This window comes from Cygnus olor, chromosome Z, assembly GCF_009769625.2.
Source record: "Cygnus olor isolate bCygOlo1 chromosome Z, bCygOlo1.pri.v2, whole genome shotgun sequence".
Lineage (NCBI taxonomy): Eukaryota > Metazoa > Chordata > Aves > Anseriformes > Anatidae > Cygnus > Cygnus olor.
Window position 1 is genome coordinate 27836970 of NC_049198.1, and position 19606 is coordinate 27856575.

The window sequence follows — 19606 nt, forward strand, 5'->3', positions numbered from 1 at the left end:
TGGTAGTCAGACTGCCATCAAGGACCATTTAGAGCTATGAATGGAAGTGTTCTTAGTTTTAATGGGAGTTATAACACAATGATCCTCATAACAACAGTTATAATACTTGAAGAGCGTTTAACCCTCCTTTACCTTCTCTTCCACTCCTCACTGACACAGTAGTTTCTCTCAGACCAATCTTCTGAAATCACTGGTCTTTCACAGCTCTGCATGTAATGTGTGATAATGGCGTGCTCATTCTTGCTCAGCAATAATCTAGTCTTCTTGTTGAGAGAAATTACGAGGCCTCAGACAACTGGACTGCCTCATAAAACAGCAGCACAAGGCTTGTTGTCACTTAATTATAATAAAAGAAATTGAACAAGACTCTAAATTAACCCAACTGTCTGAGCAGTAGGACCTCCACTTCGGTAACTTCCCTTCTTTGTGAGCCGATGAGGCTTTAAGAGACCTGTGAGAGGACACAAACACTAATTCTCTTATTTCTTCTTCTTTTCTCTCAGGATGGCAGCACAGCACTTTCAATAGCCCTGGAAGCTGGACATAAGGACATAGCAGTTCTCCTTTACGCCCATGTCAACTTTTCCAAAACACAGTCCCCGGTTAGTACACAACCTCCTAGATATTTTGAACAGTTTACATTTTAACTTGCGTCAATCCAAGTTAAAACTTGAATGTTTTAGTAAAACATGAACAAAAAGGGAAACCCGCTGACAGCTGTACAGCGAATGAAATTTCAGGTTTATTCATGGGATAATTTTATACTGGTAAGTGAAATGTATATTTTAAAATACAAACTGGCTGCAGTAGCCTGATCCCTGGCTGAAGGATACCTCCTCCTCCCTTGTTGCTGGGGGTGAAGATAGCTTGCTGGCAAGGTTCACACAATATGGCTAGCATGCAGAGGTATTCTTGCGTCATTGTAATACTAATTATTGACCTGGTCACGAAAACAGAGTTGTTTCTGGAGTTACAACTGTCCTAGATATTCAGGTAAATATCCACCTGTTCCTGCATACACGACTCAACCTCCTGATAAACTGCTGATAAATGCTTCACTGTCTAAACAATGCTCTCTCGATCAGTAGGTTGTATGATAGTTGGTACTGTACTTCCCAAAATGGGGAGGAAAAAAAGATTAATTTTGTACTTAAGGGATTAAACAGAGAGCTTGTGAGTGCTGTGTTCTCATTTGGCAGACTAAAATAATTTCCCTTTGATTAATTGTTCTTTCCTCTTTTCTAGGGCACACCTAGGCTTAGCAGAAAGACATCGCCTGGTCCTACCCACAGAGCAACATTTGAGTAGTGGTGTGTGAATATCTGTAAAAATCTTAATGCCATCTTCAAGCTGCTAAATGTTACTGTTTTACTGAGACAGATACTGAATGTAATTGTCTTGTGCCTGAACTCACCAGCAAAGTGAAAGCAGAGATCTAGTGCTAAAGATAGAAAACTACAAACTTGAAGCAAGCATATAGTGAGATAGCACTCAGCTGAGAGCCTTAGCCAGAACTGTTCTTTTGCTCACCTACTCATCTTTCCATACACTGGCATAAATCATGTTTTCTTTGCTATAGATTGTCCTTCCCTATGTTGTATACTGCCTAAAAGGTCTAAAGCTATCCTTGCAGGGGTCCCAGTGGCTTGTTTTTAATCGTTCTAAAATATTTATACTTACTGTGCCTAGACTTTATCACAGTAACATTCTGATAAATTTCATTCCAACACGATTTCGATGTTTTTAATCATTTTGAAATTCAGAAGTTGCAGTTGCTTAAATAGTGAGCTCCGTGGAGCTTGAGCTGGTGGGTAACTGGGTTAGATACTGGGGATAGGTCCTCTCATGAGGTCAGAAGTTCACTAAGTAACTTGTTGCTAATTGGGGATAATGTATAACTTTTTATATGAAAGATAATAGTATCTATAAAATTAACTCACACAGTATTTTCAACATTTTATATTCCTTGATAATTAAAAACTACATGAAGAATTACATGTCATGTTACCATATTTTTATTAACTGTGTCAGTGTATAAGCTCCATACATGTTTATTGGAGAGTAAAATTAGAGGTACCAGCTGTATATTCCCCTTGAGTGGAACTGAGTGTAGTTCTCGGTGCATATTTATGGAATGCTATTACCTTGTCACATTCACTTTAGTCATGTGTATTTAAATGTTTGAAGTGCCTTAGACTCTTGCCATATTTTCAGAATAAAATTTCATTATGCTGTTTTACTCCTCTCCTGTTTTACGTGTGATTTGTCATCATCCAGAAATGCTGCAAGCTACACCTGCAGCAGTGAAACAGGACAGATGGGTAAGTCAAGGCAGGAGGACTGGATTGTTCAACCCCTGGGGGCTGCTCATGCAAACAGCATCGTGGCCCGCATTAGTATTTTCCTGCAGACTGGAAGGAAAAGCTTTGCCCAGGATGGTCTGCCTTCACTGATCTTGTGCTCGCAGTGAAGGCTGGACCCTTTGCTGAACTGGGAGAGAGCTGGCCTCCCTCTCCTGCCTGGGTGAGGCATCACAGGGAGGCACTGAAGGACTGCGCTCAAGTGGTTTGACCTAGCTCTCTGCATAGTTGCCAGCTGAAGTGAAAGCCTTTGGGCTTTGTCTTCCAGGGCCAAATGCCTCAGCATAGCAGTCCCAAACAAGACCCTTCACTTACGCCCTTTGCTTTGTCAGCTACTCGCAGTTGGAGACGGTGCATGCTTCCCTATGTGTCCATTGTCACCAAGGGAGGCGCCTCGAACCAGCTGCCACAGATCCACAGTGCAGCACTGTCTGCCTGAGAATCGGCCACACATTCAGAGTACATGACATCAGCATGGGCTTCCTAAGAAATTTAATGTTCACACAGGAGCTGGGTGGGCTTTGGTTCAACCCTCCCCTGCTAAAGCACACTGCTGGAAGAGCTGGTCCCCTTGGACATACTGTTTCTGTACCAAAAACCCCACAGCATCATTTGCAGTCAGTGAAGCCTGTGCCTGGGGAAGCAGCACCACTGACAATTCTCCCAGTGTGTGCTTCAGCACTGGGAGAGGGAGCTCGCATGCAGCAGCTGCAGCAATAGAAGCCATGGCCTGGTTAGACTGGGAAGCTTTTGTGGCTTTCCAACACCCCTACAGCTACATCTTCCCCAACAAGCTCTCAGGAGAACAGGCTCAGATGCTCTCATTGCTGTCCGAGGCCAGGTTGGGTCAACAAGGCAAAAGTGTCTCTTGTTTTTAGAACTGTTTATCTGCCACCTCTTGCCACTATTTGGACTTCAGTTTGCTTTCCAAGAGTTAATTTGTTCTTGTCCTTAGGAGTTTAAGGCACATGCTGTGATGGTGTTAAATCAAGCTGATGAAGATGTTGTATCACCAGGTCACCAAGTCAGAATTTGGACCAGGGACAGGTTTCTACTTTCTGTTACACCAGGAGTATAACTTTTATTTTTCACTGGTTTTACCAGCAACCACTTAGCTGTGCTTCCTTAAGGAAATAAGTAGTCGTACTTTTAACGCCAACTTATATCTCATGACAGCAGTTTTAAAGCCTGTAGATTACGCTCCAAAGTCTGACTTTGTTAAAGAGTACGTTGAGCCATCTGACAAAGTCCTCCCCTATACAAATACAAAATACAAAAAATACAAAAAAATACAAAGTCTCTGTATCGCCGCTGCAAATACCTTTCAGAATAGCATGTCCAACACGTCTTTGCCACCAAAACAGTTTTTCAAACAATGATTTTTGGTGCTGTACTACCACACTGCTACAGTGGTTCATTTGCATACACACGTTTGTATATATTGTAGCCTGAGGCAAAAAGGATTTGAAACACCTGTTAATTTAGATTTCCAATTAGTGGGCCATGATTCTTGTGATCTGGATTGGTGCAAGTCCGTGTCTCTTCTGCCACAGCTCAATGGGAGTCTTGGGCACACAATCACCCTAGAAGGGTTTAAAATAACTGGTTCCATGATTTAAGTGTGAAGTGGCGGAGAGTCACCAAACATAACTTTATACGTCTTTTTACCTGAAGATAAGCATAAGAAAAGCTGTGTGGACCATTCATTGGTAAGGAGTCAGCTTGAAGGTCGCACCCAGAGGGTGGTTGTCAGTGGCTCTATGTCCACGTGGAGGCCGGTGATGAGTGGCGTGCCTCAGGGGGCTGTCCTGGGGCTGGTAGTATTTTACAGCTTTATTACTGACATAGACAGTGAGATCGAGTGCACCCATTTTTTGGGTGGTTCTGTGCAAAGGAGTTGGACTTGATGATCCTTGTGGGTCCCTTCCAACTCAGGATATTCTATGAGTCTATTGGTATTTTGCCAAAGTCAAGGAATGCCTTCTGTCATCTGACCTAAAATTCTGTGAGGGGAGACACAGTGGATTGAGCAATATAAGCAACTTAAATAAATAAATATATAATAACAATAATTACTTAGCATTTTGTTCTCTTTGATGGCTCTCCTGTCTCCAAGAGGTTAACACCTGAAGCAGCTGACACTGTGAAAGTCAGGGCTTTCCCCAGGAAATAGTTAGAAGGAGCCTGAAAACATTTAGACCCACCAATGCCCTCTGCAAGCCAAGTTGAATTCCACCTGCTAATGCTGGACAGGTGCTGGGATGAAGGGTTTTACCATGCATACCAGCTCTGACTTGAATTCCCCCTACACGCTCTCCCAGGCATTTGTTTTTCAATTCAGATCAGATGGTGATTGACTCTCAGTATATCCAAGAATGATATTGTCGTCACCTTTGAACTCCAACTGTCAGTGAATATATAAAAGCTCTGGCACTTTTTCAAGGCCATAAAGAACTTCACTGTTTTTTTTCCAGTTATACCGTTACACATTAAGTGAGGCTGAGTGCTGTTTGCAATCACCCTGGCAGATAAGAAGTGACGGTTACCAGAACTGAGTTTTACTGTGATGGAAATTAGCTTACAGACTGTTGATCTAAATGCAATGACTAAAGAAGGCATTTTTGCAGGACACACTTTTGGAGTTTTTATCTTCTTGATGCAACTGGAAGAACTGAAGTTATTCCAGAAATAGCTTTTATGTCTGTTTCTCTTGGTGTCTCATGCTTTTGGATGAGAAGTCTGGCTGCTCCGAGTCCAGTTCAGCCATGGTGTGAGTAATGCAAGCCTTGGCGTCAGTCCCTGACACACAGGACTGGCTCTGTTTGCTGGGATGGAAGAGGCCCAAAGGCTACAGACGTCCTCATACCTTTGAAAGGCAGCAGCAGATCTGGCCAGCTCAGCGCTCACACAGTTCAGCTGTGAGCGGCTCTCTTCACTGGGTTCTGTGGCTGTACGCAGGTCAGTAAACTTTATCTTTCCTGCATCCAGATTCATCAACAGAAAGCTTAATGACAAACCTGCCCTGGCAAAAAGGAGAAGCATCAAAACAGAGGCTGTGTCCCCAGGGTGCAGGGCTAACATAGATGCTTTGGTCTGCCCTTGAGAGGCAACAAGAACCAGCGGAAGGAGGTCAAGGAGCAGTGTCAGAAAACATGCACAGAGGGTTTTGTATTAAACATTCTTAGAAATGACTATAGAGGGATTAGAGGAAAGGGGATCCCAGATTCAGGTTTGTTTCATAATCCATTTTGGAATTGCGAAAGTGTTTGACCTCACTACTCACAGCCTAATGTAATGCATGGTGAAGTCAATGAAAAAGTCTCCACTGATTTCAGTTGAATTTGGCTGCTGTGGCTCTCTGCATGCGTATGCTGAACTGGTGTGTCCATTCAGAGTTCATCTAACTGGTTGCTGCCCATTTCTGCGAGCTGCTGCACCTTCTGTTTGGTTGGTATATCATCCAACATATCAGTACCTCATTGCTTCTCAACAAGTACAAGAGAGAGTGCTCTCAAGCAGCAATTGCATGCTATCAGCAAGACTATTTGGGAACACCTGAATAAGATATTTTGCAAGAAACAGTATAACTTTTTTTTTTTTTTGGTAAAGATGATTGTAGCAATTTATTAAAAGTGTTTGTGAAACAGCATGTCTGTTTTCCTGCCAGGTTTTTAGGCAATGGGAACAAAGCACGTGAGTAAATCATGCTGGAAGCAGTACTGCCTTACGGCTGTATGCATACATTGGTCAACACATCACATGGTTCTTTGTTATAGGTGATTAATGAAGTCAATGCCTCAAAAACTCTGCTGGAAGTGTTCTGCTTCCTTAATGATGTGCACATCCAGCTTTTCACATTAAGAGAAAAAGATAAGCCTTTTCCCCCCCACACACATCCACTCCATGTATGAATGATCCATCCCTGATGGATGCTCATGAATGATCATCAAGAAAAAATTTGAGTTTTCAAGCAGTTGCTACCTGTGAGCACCTGCAACCTTTCAAAGGATGGCGCCAGGCATTGCAGCAAGCTTGATGAGCTTTATTTTTCTGTATCATTTTATCCACTTGCTCCCTTGCGCTGTTCTGCTGCTCTGGTTGAGTGATATTCTTCCCCCTTGGCCACTTCTCACTGGGAACAACTACTGTGCATTTTCTGTTTGGTTAGCCAACACAACCAGTGCCACCAAAGATAAATTGCCTTTTAAATAATTCTTGCTATATAAAACTGCCCTTCAGAGACCTCTGCAGTAGAGATCTGTAAATAAAGGCATCATTATACTCTTAACTGAGGATTATTAAATACATTCAGCCATGAATAGAAAAAGTCAATCTCCATGTCTTCTAGACATAACTACAATTATTTCCAGGATTATTGCTTAGATAACACAAGGGGTAACATTCTTTTCAAAGCAATGCAGACGGTTTTGTATGAGCTGTAAATGCTGGTCTGAATGGGAGTAGAACAGAGACATTTCTAGGAGATGTACTGGCATTTTTTTCTTCAGCTTTTCATTTAATGGCTGTAGCCACAGATGCAGAAAAACCCTTGCTGCATTTCCCATAGAACTTTGGCTAGCCAGAGTTGAAAGTGTAGCTCATGTTCCCCCAGTAACATTGACATTCCACATTCAGCCACATTAATTTCCCTGAGATGAAGATAAGCCATTTCATTTGCATACCAGGGCAAAGAGGCAGACTACTTTTTGACTCCTTGGCCTTCATATCACACCGTTCTTTAAGGCACAAAAAGCCACCTGCTGTCTGTGGTGGTCAAACTGTGATTCCCTTTGCATTGCTCTTGGACATTTTCTGGGCCAGACAAGCAAATTTTCTCTAGTCCTCAGGGTGATTGAGACTTGTAGGCCTGCCAGTTACAACCCTGTGGCACTGGGGAAGTGTGAGCAGGCAGGAACTGGCCCAGGAAATGGATTCCCCACACAGTGCAGTCATTCTTGCAAATTTGTCATGAGAATTTTCCAGTCCAACCACATACATCTGCTCAGAGTCTCTTTATTGTGGTGGTTTAATCTGCAGGAGGTGGTTTAATAGCAGGAGGAGCAAGAAGCATGTTAATGTCTTCCGCAGTGGATGCTGATTTGGGAGGTGTGTGAATGGAAGAGCTATACAGAGAGGTTGAGAGACATTAGAAATATGTCTCTCAACATAATAAATAATGTTTATTTATCTCATAATAAAATGAGATTTGGTTTAGGAAAATCAGACAAACAACTGAGGAAAAATAATACATGTTTGTAGGAGTGGGAGAAAGAAAGCTGTGACATGGAAAGAGAATTTGTCTGAGAGTACATTAAAGAAGAGCTGGCAGTGCAATGAGAGCAAAAATGGTCCGTGCATTATTTTTTCAGTTCTCTTCAGGTGGAGCAGAGGGGCACCTGACCCTGAAGGTACAGTGCAGCTTGGCAACATTTCCAGTCAGTGTGTCCCAAGGGACATGGCTACAAAGGCTGTTGCCATCAGCCTGGCCAAAAACAGCTGTTAACAAGTTGGAAGTTGAACTTGAGAAAGAAATTTCAAAGGATACTTATGTTTTGCTAAGAGATGAGTCCTATGTATAAGGAGTGTAAAACACCCCCTGGTATGCGATTGTGGAAATAGTGAACAGTACAGATGATTTCCAAAGGGGCAAAGAGATACAGCTAAGGGTGAAAAAGCTCTTCAGGTTAGCTTTGCAAACATTGGGTTTTAGTTCGTGAAATGCCTCAGTGAGTTTTCAAATTAATGTGAGCTTGTTGCCATCTCTGTCTATGTGTCACAGGATAATTGTACATTCCGGCCTTCATACAACAATATGAGTTTTGGCAAAACTGGGTCAACAATAGCAGACAGAGCAGACACACACAGATACATGAAATTGAGCATGTATGTTTGCACATTTCTGAAAACAGGCTACCGGTAAGAATTTGCATCCTGCCTTTAATCCATGTGAACGAAATCATCCGGTGCCTTCCCGTAGTGCCCCTTGTGTCCCCCAGAGAGCCCAGCCGTGCCACCAGGACCAGCAGGGTCTGGCTGTCCCTCGCGGCTGCCTCTCGAGTGAGCTCTCCATGGAGCAGGGAGACCTCTACAGACAGGATAAATCCAACACTGATGGCATGCGTTCGTAGGAAAATAACCAGAGTTACTGGCTTTTTTTTTTTTTTTTTTTTCAAAAGAAGAGGAGGAGAAGAAAGTATGCTGGAAAGTATAAAAAAGGCTTGAGATAAGGATAGTTTAATAAAAGGCAAAAGAGAGGGGGAAAATAAATAAATAAAAAAGCAAACTGGGAAGGAAAAAAAAATATTCTCTGCTTCCCATTAATGAGCAATGTTCGGCCACATCCCAGGAAGGAGGGCCTCAATACACGTGCAGTTGTTTGGCAGGACAGACGCCTTCAAAACGAGAGTCCCCCCTGCACCACTCCTTCCCCTTTCCCACCTTTTATTGCTGAGTATGACACCACAAGGCAAGGAATGTCCCCTGGTCGCTTTAGGTCAGCTGCCCAGGTGATGTCCCCTCCCCACCCCTTGCCCACCCCCTGCTGGCTCTGGAGGGTTTGGAGGGTGTCTAAGAGACACAACAGGGGTGCCATCGGCTGCTCCAGATACAGGTGCAGGCAGAGCAGCTGCAGGGAAAGTTAACTACATCCCAGCCAGACCCAGTACAACAGAGGATCTTTTTACTGTTCTGTTATTGTTGGAAGGGAACCACAAGGATCATCGAGTACAACTCCTGGGTCCCCAGAGGACTACCCCTAAAGTCAGACCATGTGTCTGAGAACTTTGTCCAAATGCTTCCTGAACTCTGACTGCTCGGTGCCGTGACCACTGCCCTGGGGAGCCTGTCCCAGTGCCCGACCACCCCCTGCGTGCAGAACCTTTCCCTAACACCCAGCCTGACCCTCCCCTGTCCCAGCTCCATGCCGTTCCCTCGGGTCCTGTCGCTGTCCCCAGAGAGCAGAGCTCAGTGCCTGTCCCTCCACTCCCCTCGTGAGGGAGCTGCAGGCCGCCATGAGGCCTCCCCTCAGCTTCCTCTGCTCTGGGCTGAACAAACCAAGGGACCTCAGCCACTCCTCATACATCTTTCCTTCTAGACCCTTCACCATCCCTGTAGCCCTCCTTTGGACACACACATCGCAGAGCAGAGCAGGACAATCCCTTCCCCCGACCAGCTGGCAATGCTGGGCCTGATGCACCCCAGGGTAGGGTTGCCCCTCCTGGCTGCCAGGGCACACTGCTGGCTCGTGTTCAGCTCGCTGTCGACCAGAAATCCCAGGTGCCTTTCTGTGTGGCTGATCTCCAGCCTCTTGTCCCCCAGTCTACACACATAGCCAGGGTTGCCCTGTTCCAGGTGCAGAAGCTGGCAGTTATTCTTGTTAAACTTCATGTGGTTGGTGGTTGCCTAGGCCTCTAGTCTGTCAAGATGTCATTGCAAGGCCTCTCAACCTTCAAGGGAGTCAACAGCTCCTTGCAATGTATTGTCATCCACAAACTTACTTAGAATACCTTTAAGTCCTGCATGCATATAATTTAGGAAAACATAAAGTCTTGGTCTTAGATAATTATTTTTTCCAACTTAATTTTGAATTAATTGCCTGCTGCTTTCTGCTGGAGTTTTGTACTTAAAAGGAGGCCCAGCAATATTCTCCTGAGATCTGGGATCAGGAGCTGGAAAAATGCTGTGGCCTCTGTCCCAGCGTTGCCTTTGGAAGGGAAGGAGTGACTATCATTGCAAAACAACTGCTAACAGAAGTGTAAGCTCCACAGAAAGACACCATGCCATGTAACCCAGCACTAAACTGTAAAACCTAAAGCTCCTCTATCATCTCAGCATGGAAGAAGTTTAGGAGCCTGACATTACCTTCCAGAAAATCGCAAGGAGTGGCTTAGTATTTTTTTTTGTCTTTTGAGACTGGTCTACAAAATATGAGGAGGGCTATCCAGGAGACAGGCTTTGTGATCTACCTCTGCTCTAGGAATTAAACTTTCCCTCTCATTAAAGGATGATTTTCTGAGGACTCTAATAATCACTTGCCATACCAGCTGGTGAGAGAGACACATTCCTGTGCCTGGGTGTGCCATTTCCAGCTGAAGTGTGATAAAGACACAAACACATGAGCTGTCCCTCACCAACCCTGACCAGCAGCTGTATTAAAAGAGCCACTTGCCATAATTTACAACAGATGAGGATCAAGATCAAAACTGTCTTCCAATTGAATAAAAGTTTTTGTATTATTCTCTTAAGTCTGGAAGAAAAGGTTCTTCAAAGATGGGTATAAAACAGGAAAATAAACTACTATCTACCTTAGGCCTGTCCAAGAAATGCTGTAGTCCACTGCTGGTAAGCACTACTGAAGGGCATGACGCAAGCTGCATTGGACATGCTGTTCCAGAACTGAACTATGTGAACTCAGGAACTAGCTATCCTGAAGAATTTTACTTGAAATGTAACACAAACTGAAGATTTGCAAGAAAAACAAGTGACTCACTTCCATCTCTGCCTCCTATACTTCTTTCCAGCATTGAAAGTAAATTAACAAGTCCCTCATCATAATGTGACTGTCTTTCCCACTGCTTTGATTAAATTAAAACACAACCAAGTGTGTGAAAGTTGTTCCTCCAGTTCCCTGCCAGAAGGAGGCTTGTGTTAACCAGCATTCTGAGGCCAGGGCACTCACAGTCTCCCTCTATAACCATCACCTGCATTGACCCACCTATAAACTATGATTACCTTAGCAACCTCACTTGATTTGATCTTGGACCTCAATTATTTTCAGTGTCTTTCGTTAGCGTTCGTTAAATTGGTCAAGTGGTGCCCCTTTGAACTTAACAATGATAGTAATATTTAGTAATGTTTTAGAGACCTTTGAATAGGAAGAGAAGGCAAATGCAACATATTCATTGGAACAACATTGCCAGACTCCATTACAACTCTTAACAAATAGGATGTCATGATCTGAACAGGCAAGTACTTTTTTTTTTTTTAAAGTAATTTTCATTTTACTTCTAAAGGTTTGTTCTTTTCTGTTTTGTTTTAAATGATAGAAGGGGTCTCATTAGAGCCCATAAAAGTAAACAGCTACTGGAAGTCGGTTAAGTTGGTTAAGGTATGTGTTCTTTACCCAGTGAACCAGAACATCAGGAGGCTGATGTGAACATCCAGACAGTTACTTACGATACGTACCCTTCAGCTGTTATAATATGGGGAATCCTACAGACAGCAGTTACGGTCTATAGTGTTCATGAATACTTGTGCAATTTTACAGGCGTACCCTACCTACATTCAAGTACCTAATAAACTATTTTCTCAGATAGTTAATTTATTATGAACTCTGAGAAGCAGCTTTTCAGTATTGAAAAGGCAATCTCCAGCCTTTTGTTTCTCAAAAATGGGTAAGAGAAAATAATAGCTTAAACCACCATGCAGCAAAGCTACTCTCAACCTTACTATGTGTTACCTGTTACAATTTCAAACTCTGAAGGTATTTAAATAGATTAAATAGATTTTATTCAGGCAACATGAATCATTACATGAACTTAGACAGCATCGCAGAGCTGAACCCTGAATGGCTTTATTCTGGCATCTGCAAGAGATTGTTTGCATAGGATGACAGAAAATGAAAATGTCTGACTAATTAGATTCCACACAATATTCTCATCACCTGACAAGGCAGCTCCATGTCTAGACAAAGCCAGCCTAATTAGAATTAATAGCCTGGCAGTCAAAATCATTTGTAACAATGTGTCAGCTTCCTTAGCACCTTCAAGCCAATAGAACTGGAGAAACTCAATTACTCCTAATTAGCCAATGTGCATATAAGATGTACAGAGATCATCAACCCCGACACTGCTGACTGACATACAAGTAATAGAAGAAAAGTGTTACCTAAGGAAGCCAACTATCTAGGCATTCTGATTATCTTTATCTTGATAGCACTGTGCAAAGCTGTCTGTGATGGGTGTAGGTCTTTTGGGGCCTGGATCTCCTGGATCCCTCCTCCATAATGGATTCTCAGCATGAAGGAGGGTAAGCCCTTGAGGATGAGGAGATCTAATGCTCTGTTTGCAGCATTTGTAGACCACCTCTGAACTGCCCGAATTCTGGAGGCTCCAGGGCACCGACAAGAGAGGGAAGAGGCTGCAGGAGAGGAAAGTCAGGCTGACAGGCCAAAGGAAAACCTTTTTCTCAGCTAGGAGGTGTGAAAGGTCAGCAGCTCCCTTCAAGTCATTTCACAGCATGGCTGATTAGGTAACAGTCATTTGACTTTGATTAAAATATATGGAAGAGCTCCGCTCTGGCTGGAGGCAATTCTGACACCCCCAGGTCCCCTTGCACTGCATCTGCACAGTGGATTTGAAGAAGACTGCATGCAGGAAGGGGGAGGAAATGAGGGAAGAGCAGCACAAAACTGCTTATAGACATGTGTGACACTGACTGATTTTATTAGGAAGTCCCACAGGAGGAAATGTGCTCCCATGAGAGCAGCATGTTACATAAAAAAGATACTTTCCACTTATTTACATTTAAAGAAAAAAGGAGAAAATAGAATCATAGAATCATTAAGATTGGAAGAGACCTCCAAGATCATCTGGTCCAACCATCACAGTACTACCAATGTTACCCACTAAACCATGTCCCTAAGCACCACATCCAACCCTTCCTTGAACACCTGCAGGGACAGTGATGCCACCACCTCCCTGGGCAACCCGTTCCAATGCCTGACTGCTCTTTCTGAGAAGAAATGTCTCCTAGTTTCCAACCTAAACCTCCCCTGGCACAACTTGAGGCCATTCCCTCTAGTCCTATCACTCGTTATCTGTGAGAAGAGGCTGACCCCCAGCTCCCCACACCTTCCTTTCAGGCAGCTGTAGAGAGCAATGATGTCTCCCCGAGCCTTCTCTTCTCCAGACTAAACAACCCCAGTTCCCTCAGCCGCTCCTCATAGGACTTGTGTTCCAGGCCCTTCACCAGCTTCGTAGCCCTTCTCTGGACATGCTCCAGGGCCTCGATGTCCTTCTTGTAGTGAGGGGCCCAAAACTGAACACTTGAGGTGTGGTCTCAACAGAGCTGAGTACAGGGGGACGATCACCTCCCTGGCCCTGCTGGCTACATTATTCCTGATCCAAGCCAGGATGCCGTTGGCCTTCTTGGCCACCTGGGCACACGGCTGGCTCATGTTCAGGTGAGCATCGATTAGCACCTCTAGATCCTTTTCCTCTGCACAGCTTTCCAGACACTCTCCCCCAAATAAATTCACAGAAGGCTGTTGTAACAATACATTTACTTTAGTTAAGCATGGGAATTAGGAACAATAAATAACCATGCACAGACAATTAAATAAATTGGGTAGCCAATCAACTAGAGAAAGCAAAAACTGGCCCTTCAGTCACCTTTGAAAAATAGTTGGAGACATCCCTCAGAAACCTGAAACTCCATCAGTTTTAGGTTATTTAAGATAAGGAATGTAAAATAATAATATCTTGCACAATTAAAAAAATGTAGGTAATAAAGCAAGTGCTTTATAATTTGAAATGATCTATTTGTTCCTTTAAATACCAATGGACTTGCTCAATGAAGTGGGAATTTAACTGTATCCATTAAAAGATTAAAGACCATAAATAAAAAAGTAGCAATTAATTGTGTTGCCTATTTTAAGAGGCTGGAGCTGAGTTTGTCACACTCTGGCAGTCTATCAAACTCAGCTCGATTACAGATGTCTTAGAGCTGAATTGATGATGATATTCAAAACTAAGGGCATTCCCTGCAGTAGTCGTACCCTGATGAAAAGAGCTCAAACATATAGATGGCTTATGTGATTCTATCATTCTTACAGTGTGAATTACAAATGTTAGAAATGTCAGCTTAATGAGTCATGCAAGAGTCTTCAATGTTCTAAGTCACTGGATCCAATTAATTTTTAAGTGTGCTGAAAATGAACAATGAAGACTGAGAAGAAGCAATCTAGTGGTTTCCCTATACTCACTTTTTTACTTCTATTTTAAAAGTCGCACCTAATAATGCTTCCAAATAGCTATCCAAAGTCAGTTATTAACCATGATTGAAATTTCCAAGGAGCTGACATCATATTCTCTTCAGCCTTTAAATCTGCAATGAAATGATTCTGACTTCTGTGAAGAAATATGGAAACACAGAATGCAGGTGTTCAGTGAAAGGAATTATCATTTTTTTTCCTTTTCTTTATCCCCGTTACTAGAAAAACTAGTTGCAGAATAGATATGACAAATGTGCATTTGTCCATGACGTTGTGCATGACATACATCCATTTTATTTGCTTCATTGTACTTGGAAGCTCCTTTGTTTTTGTATTGTGCTTGGCATGATGTAATGGAGTGAGTTTTGTTTCCAGTGAGTTGTGTTTTTATCAAGCACTGTGGGACAACATCATGGCTGGGCTTGCCACAATGAAGGTGAAGGGCCATCTGTTGTTCCAGGCAGGCTCTCATCTGTTGTTCTCTAGTTTGGGATAGGTTTGATGCTGTTCCTTGTCCCCTGCCAATGTCCCTTCTTGCACCTTTTGGAGAAGGATCCCCTGGGTGGGTCTGGATTTACGCTAAGAGAAGAGAATGTGAACTGAGTGTGCTGAAGAGCTCACACACTGCCTGCCAACAACCGTCGGTCTCTCCCAGCAGAGCTGGGAACAGCAGCTTTTCAGACTGAAGCAGCAAGATGTCCCTGTACTCGCTGGTTAAAGACTGTGTGTGGACCCTCTCCTCAGGGGTTCTCCTAGTAGCACATTGGGGCTCCAGATACCTGAAAGCTCTATGCCCTAGAAACATAAAAGCAACATCTAACTTGCATTAACCATTGAAAAACTAATTATAGGGTGCACAAACAAGCAATTGGGAGGTACTGTAGGTACACAGAAGCATTTTTCTGGACCAAGGAAGAATGAAGCGCTCAGAAGCTTATGTCTGAATGAAGACAGTTTAATTGAATGGATTTTTAGCAAAAGCTACCAGTGGATCATCAGATTTCAGAGATCTTGAGCAATGCGGCTGGTGCCAACACTCTATTATACTATCATAGAAAAGTGCCTAAGCTGACAACACTTGAGCCAATTTTAAACCCATTAAATACGGGGCATTTCAATGCAAGATACCGGTTTGGATCAGCCTGTTCTCAGAAGAAACCTTTACCTTTTTGTGGTAACCTGTATGCAGAAATCATCAAAGCATAAGTACAGAAAGAGACAAAAAAAATAGCTATATGCTGTCAGAAAGTATCAAGAAAATTCTCTGCTTGGAATACATAGCTTTACCAGTGGGATTGTGTTTTATGAGCCAGGGGGCAAAACTTCAGCTTTTATGTAAGTTAACGGAGGTTTAAAATAAGGAATGAATGAAAGAAAGAGAAGAGCTGCACAAGTATACATGTAAAACTGCAAAAAGTGCATGGCCTATTTATGCCACCTACTGGATTTTTCCTGAAGTATCTTTAGGCTATGTGCAGTAAACTTTGGATAGTTGTCACAATCCTGCTGGGCTGTCACTCCAGCAGATGCTTACCTTCACAGAGGGAGCTACGTGCACAGGCAGACCAGCTGACTGCTCACACAAGTAAATGACACACGTGGACTGACATAGCTCCAGGACTGGAGATAGGGGTAGCGGTACACCTCCTTATTCTGCTGACAGGATGGCTGTGCGGCAGGGCCAAGACATCCACAGCCCTCCAGCTTTGGATGAAAGCTAGGAGTCAGCACTAGGAGCCAGGTAGCAAGGAGTCTCACAGCTGCTGCCAGTGCCTCAAGGGAACGTGAAGGCACCATCTCATTCCTTTGCTTGACTCCCTCTGGCTGTCTCTTGGTATTTTGTTCTAAATGTCCAGAATTTTACAGATGCATTGATGTTTTCATAGGCAGTGCGAATGCTTTATCTTCTGTCCCTTACCCTTGCTGAGGTGCTGTCGGGAGGCCATAACTCCCTGGTGGTATGGTCTGTAAAATGGCCTGAGAGTCAAAAAGATCTGCTGCAACGAAAGGGTGAAACTGCTCTGGCTTGACTCACTGTCAGGAAAAAAAAAAAAAAAAGAGAATCAGATCCAGCGGATGCAGGCAATTCATAAGCCTGGGATATGGAGAATAACATGGAGGATTGAAGTAACATGAAAAGAGGTGTGGGTGACTGGGACACTAAATGATGTTGAGTCAATAGCATTTTGCTTTTGGCTGTGTTCAGCCCTTGCTCACCAGGCTGCTGCAAAGAGGTGACCACAGGGTCTGTAAGTACAATGCCCATGTTGCTGGGGCACAAAGCCAGGGGTCTATGACAGGGGCATGGAGAAAAGGGGAGAACTACACTCCTTCATGGCTAATCCATGGAGTATTGCTTTATTTTTTCCAGTTACTTAAATAGTTAATAATTAAGTTTCTTCATTCAGTGCAGAATTCCAGACTATGAATTATATATTATATATATATATATATATATATTATTTTTTTTTCAGAATAGTGTTAGAAAGAGGAACTCTTGGTTTAGCCACAGAACATAAAGAAGCAATGCAATCTCATCCCAGTTTCCTTCACACTCAGAGAGTCCTTTTTGGAAGCTAAGAGGATGGTCAGCTTTTATGGGGGAAACATGCCCTGCAAGATACTGAATGGCACTCAGCCCTGCTGACTTTGGTGAAACTAATGGTCTTTGCTTTGCAGGCAATGGTGTTGGATTTGGGTCCTCTGAATTTGTTGCTTTTCTACTGTGATGCTCAGTCATGCCAAATGTGGTGGTGGCGACATGACTTGTTCACATCTGTCCCACCAGACGATGACTTTGTTAGCAAATAAAACTTTTTCTAGGTGCAAGGGATCATCAAAAAACATGCATTAGCAACACTTGAAGACTTGAGCAAAAATGTCTAAGCTAAAGGATAGCCATCAGCTAACCAGAACACAAAGCAAAAATGTCAATTGATTCTTCCTATGATTTTTCACCAGAAACATTAATTACAGTTCCTTACTTCCAAAGGTGCCAGGAAATAGCAGTGATGTTTAGTCACCAACATCATTGTTGGATTCAAATTAGAAGCACCCAGACTTACATTAAATAAATGAATATAGTTTCCTGAAGACTTGCAGGGAGATTGCTCTGATATGTGTTGGAACTGTTAACAACCACATCTCCTATTCCTGCATGAGTCCAATGGACAGCCAACCCAGTAATGCGTTTACATACTCACCAAACACCCATTTAAAAAAAAAAAAAAAAAGGGACAAACCAGATTACACACTAAAACCATACTCAAAGTGTGGCTTGAGCTAACTAAACAAAGGAATTCATAGTTAAAGGATTGGCTGTGTACTTGTATTCAGCAGGCACCTCATTATTTCAGTGGCATTCATCCAGAACACAAAATACCACATTAGTACTACTAACAACTTTAATATTTTGTTCCTTACCAATAGGTTTCATAACATTATGGATAACAGGGATCTGTGCAGTTGTCCTGAAAAGCAGGAGTATGAAATACTACTTACGTGAAAGACAGCTGAATTAATATTCATCTTGGAACTGTTGCATTATTTGTATCTTGTGATTCATCTTTGAGTGTGGCTGTCCCGCTTAGTTCCTAGTGAAAAGTCATATATAAGCAGTTGGTGACCACTATTATTTCTCCTTTGTCCATCTTTGCCTTCTTTACATGCTGTGCTTCTCTCCTCTTTTCTCATTTTTCACTCCTTTCAGCTTTTCTCTTCCTCCTCCCACCATTTCTGATGTGTTTGTTCTTCTCCTGTCTTGACACCTTGGTTTTGTTTGTTTGTTTGTCTTCCTTGTTCCGATGCTTTACCCTCCTTTCCATCTTCTCTTCCATTTGAATTTTCAATTGACTTCAAGAGAATTTGCATTTGAGCGTCTGGAAACGTCCCTGTCAAGGCTCAGCCACCTGCAAAAGAACGCCACAAGCTGGAATTCCACTTTCAAGACTGACTTGCTCATTGTCAACAACTTTGGAGCGTAATCAACACCCCTACAGGCTAAGATCTTGGATGGTTTCATTCAGGGATCAATTTCACTTTTCAGCATGGGAAGCTAGGAATGCTTGTTTGCATTTTTCACTTACTTAAACATTAGTGATATACACCATCTGTTACATAGTGAGATTATAATTTTTGTTCTAGTAAAGGTTGTGTTCACTTTCCCCTTTTGCAGGAAAATGTGCAGTTGCTGACATCAGGAGAGGCAATCCCAGCAGAGTGATGTGAATCGGGTGACTGTAACACCCTCCTGCCAACACTCTCCAGACACTGCTTCTGCTGCTGGTGCCTCAGTTGAGGACTATTTGGCTGCTCTAGACTTGGGCTTACCAGGAGTATTTTAACGTGTGGCTGGAAGGCTCCACAAATGTCTCCTACGTTGCACTGTGAAGTTAAAAAAATAAATTCTGTAAAATCTATTTAGCGAATGGTAATTCAAAGTATTGAGCAAGAATGAATGGAGGCTTTCTTTGGCTGGGGTTGGCATTGGTTGTTTACTGGGAAGGAGGCTCAGCCTGAGCGGAATTAGCAGGGAGATAGCTGATGTAGAAGAGGGAGAAGCTTTCCTTGGCTTCTTCCAGCAGAAATAAATTTCTACCTACTGTAACTTATTACCATCTGATATGCTGAGTCATGAAGCTGGGGTTATAGAAATCTTTATGCAATCTTTATAAATCAGCCTCACATAATCTCAGGCGCTTTCTGCTTCATCTCTGTTGAGTCACTCATCTGACAGTTGTCATTCATCTTAGATTGAGATGTAATTTAATAGTTTCATTTCGGCATGAAGATAGCGTCACCTGAAGTCGAGCCCGGAAAGATTTAAAGGTGTAACAGAGGAAATATTAATACTGTAAATAATATCTGTAGAGCTGCAGGGGTCTATAAATCACAGAGCGCCAGGCTGGAAGGGGAGCCTATGCAAAGAAGGGAAGAAAAAAGCATCTTCCTGGGCAAAGCTCTGGCCGTCTAAACCCGCACCGGAGTTACCGGCGGCCGTGTTCCCCCACAAGCACCGACCCCAGCGCCTCTGCACCCGCGAGCGGCCGGCGGCGGAGGGGACCCCGGCCCCGGCTCTGCGGCCGGACGAAGCGCCAGGTTCCCGGAGCGGGCCGGGCCGGGCCGGGCCGGGCCCGGCGGTCAGCGGGCAGCCTCCCCCCGCCCCGCCGCCTGCCCCCGGGGGAGAGGGCTCGGCCCAGGGGGGGCGGAGGGGGCCGCGGCGGGAGGGGCGAGGCCGGGCAGCGGCCGCCCGCCA

At 43.5% G+C, this 19606-nt stretch overlaps 1 protein-coding gene and 1 long non-coding RNA gene across 12 annotated transcripts in view; both read left to right on the top strand.

Annotated features, from left to right (window-relative positions):
- Positions 1 to 2239, top strand: part of KANK1 (KN motif and ankyrin repeat domains 1) — a 127565-nt gene extending 125326 nt beyond the window's left edge. For all 11 annotated transcript variants that reach the window (XM_040539916.1, XM_040539917.1, XM_040539914.1 and 8 more), the window contains 2 exons: positions 504 to 602; positions 1246 to 2239. In XM_040539916.1, the coding sequence (XP_040395850.1) occupies positions 504 to 602; positions 1246 to 1308 (162 nt within the window). In that variant the 3' untranslated portion in view covers positions 1309 to 2239. The remainder of the gene's footprint in view (positions 1 to 503; positions 603 to 1245) is intronic.
- A 2905-nt stretch (positions 2240 to 5144) lies between these two features.
- Positions 5145 to 18760, top strand: LOC121061299. The gene is made up of 2 exons (XR_005815030.1): positions 5145 to 5318; positions 18527 to 18760. It is a non-coding gene; the product is annotated as an uncharacterized LOC121061299 (long non-coding RNA).
- Positions 18761 to 19606: the final 846 nt, after the last annotated feature.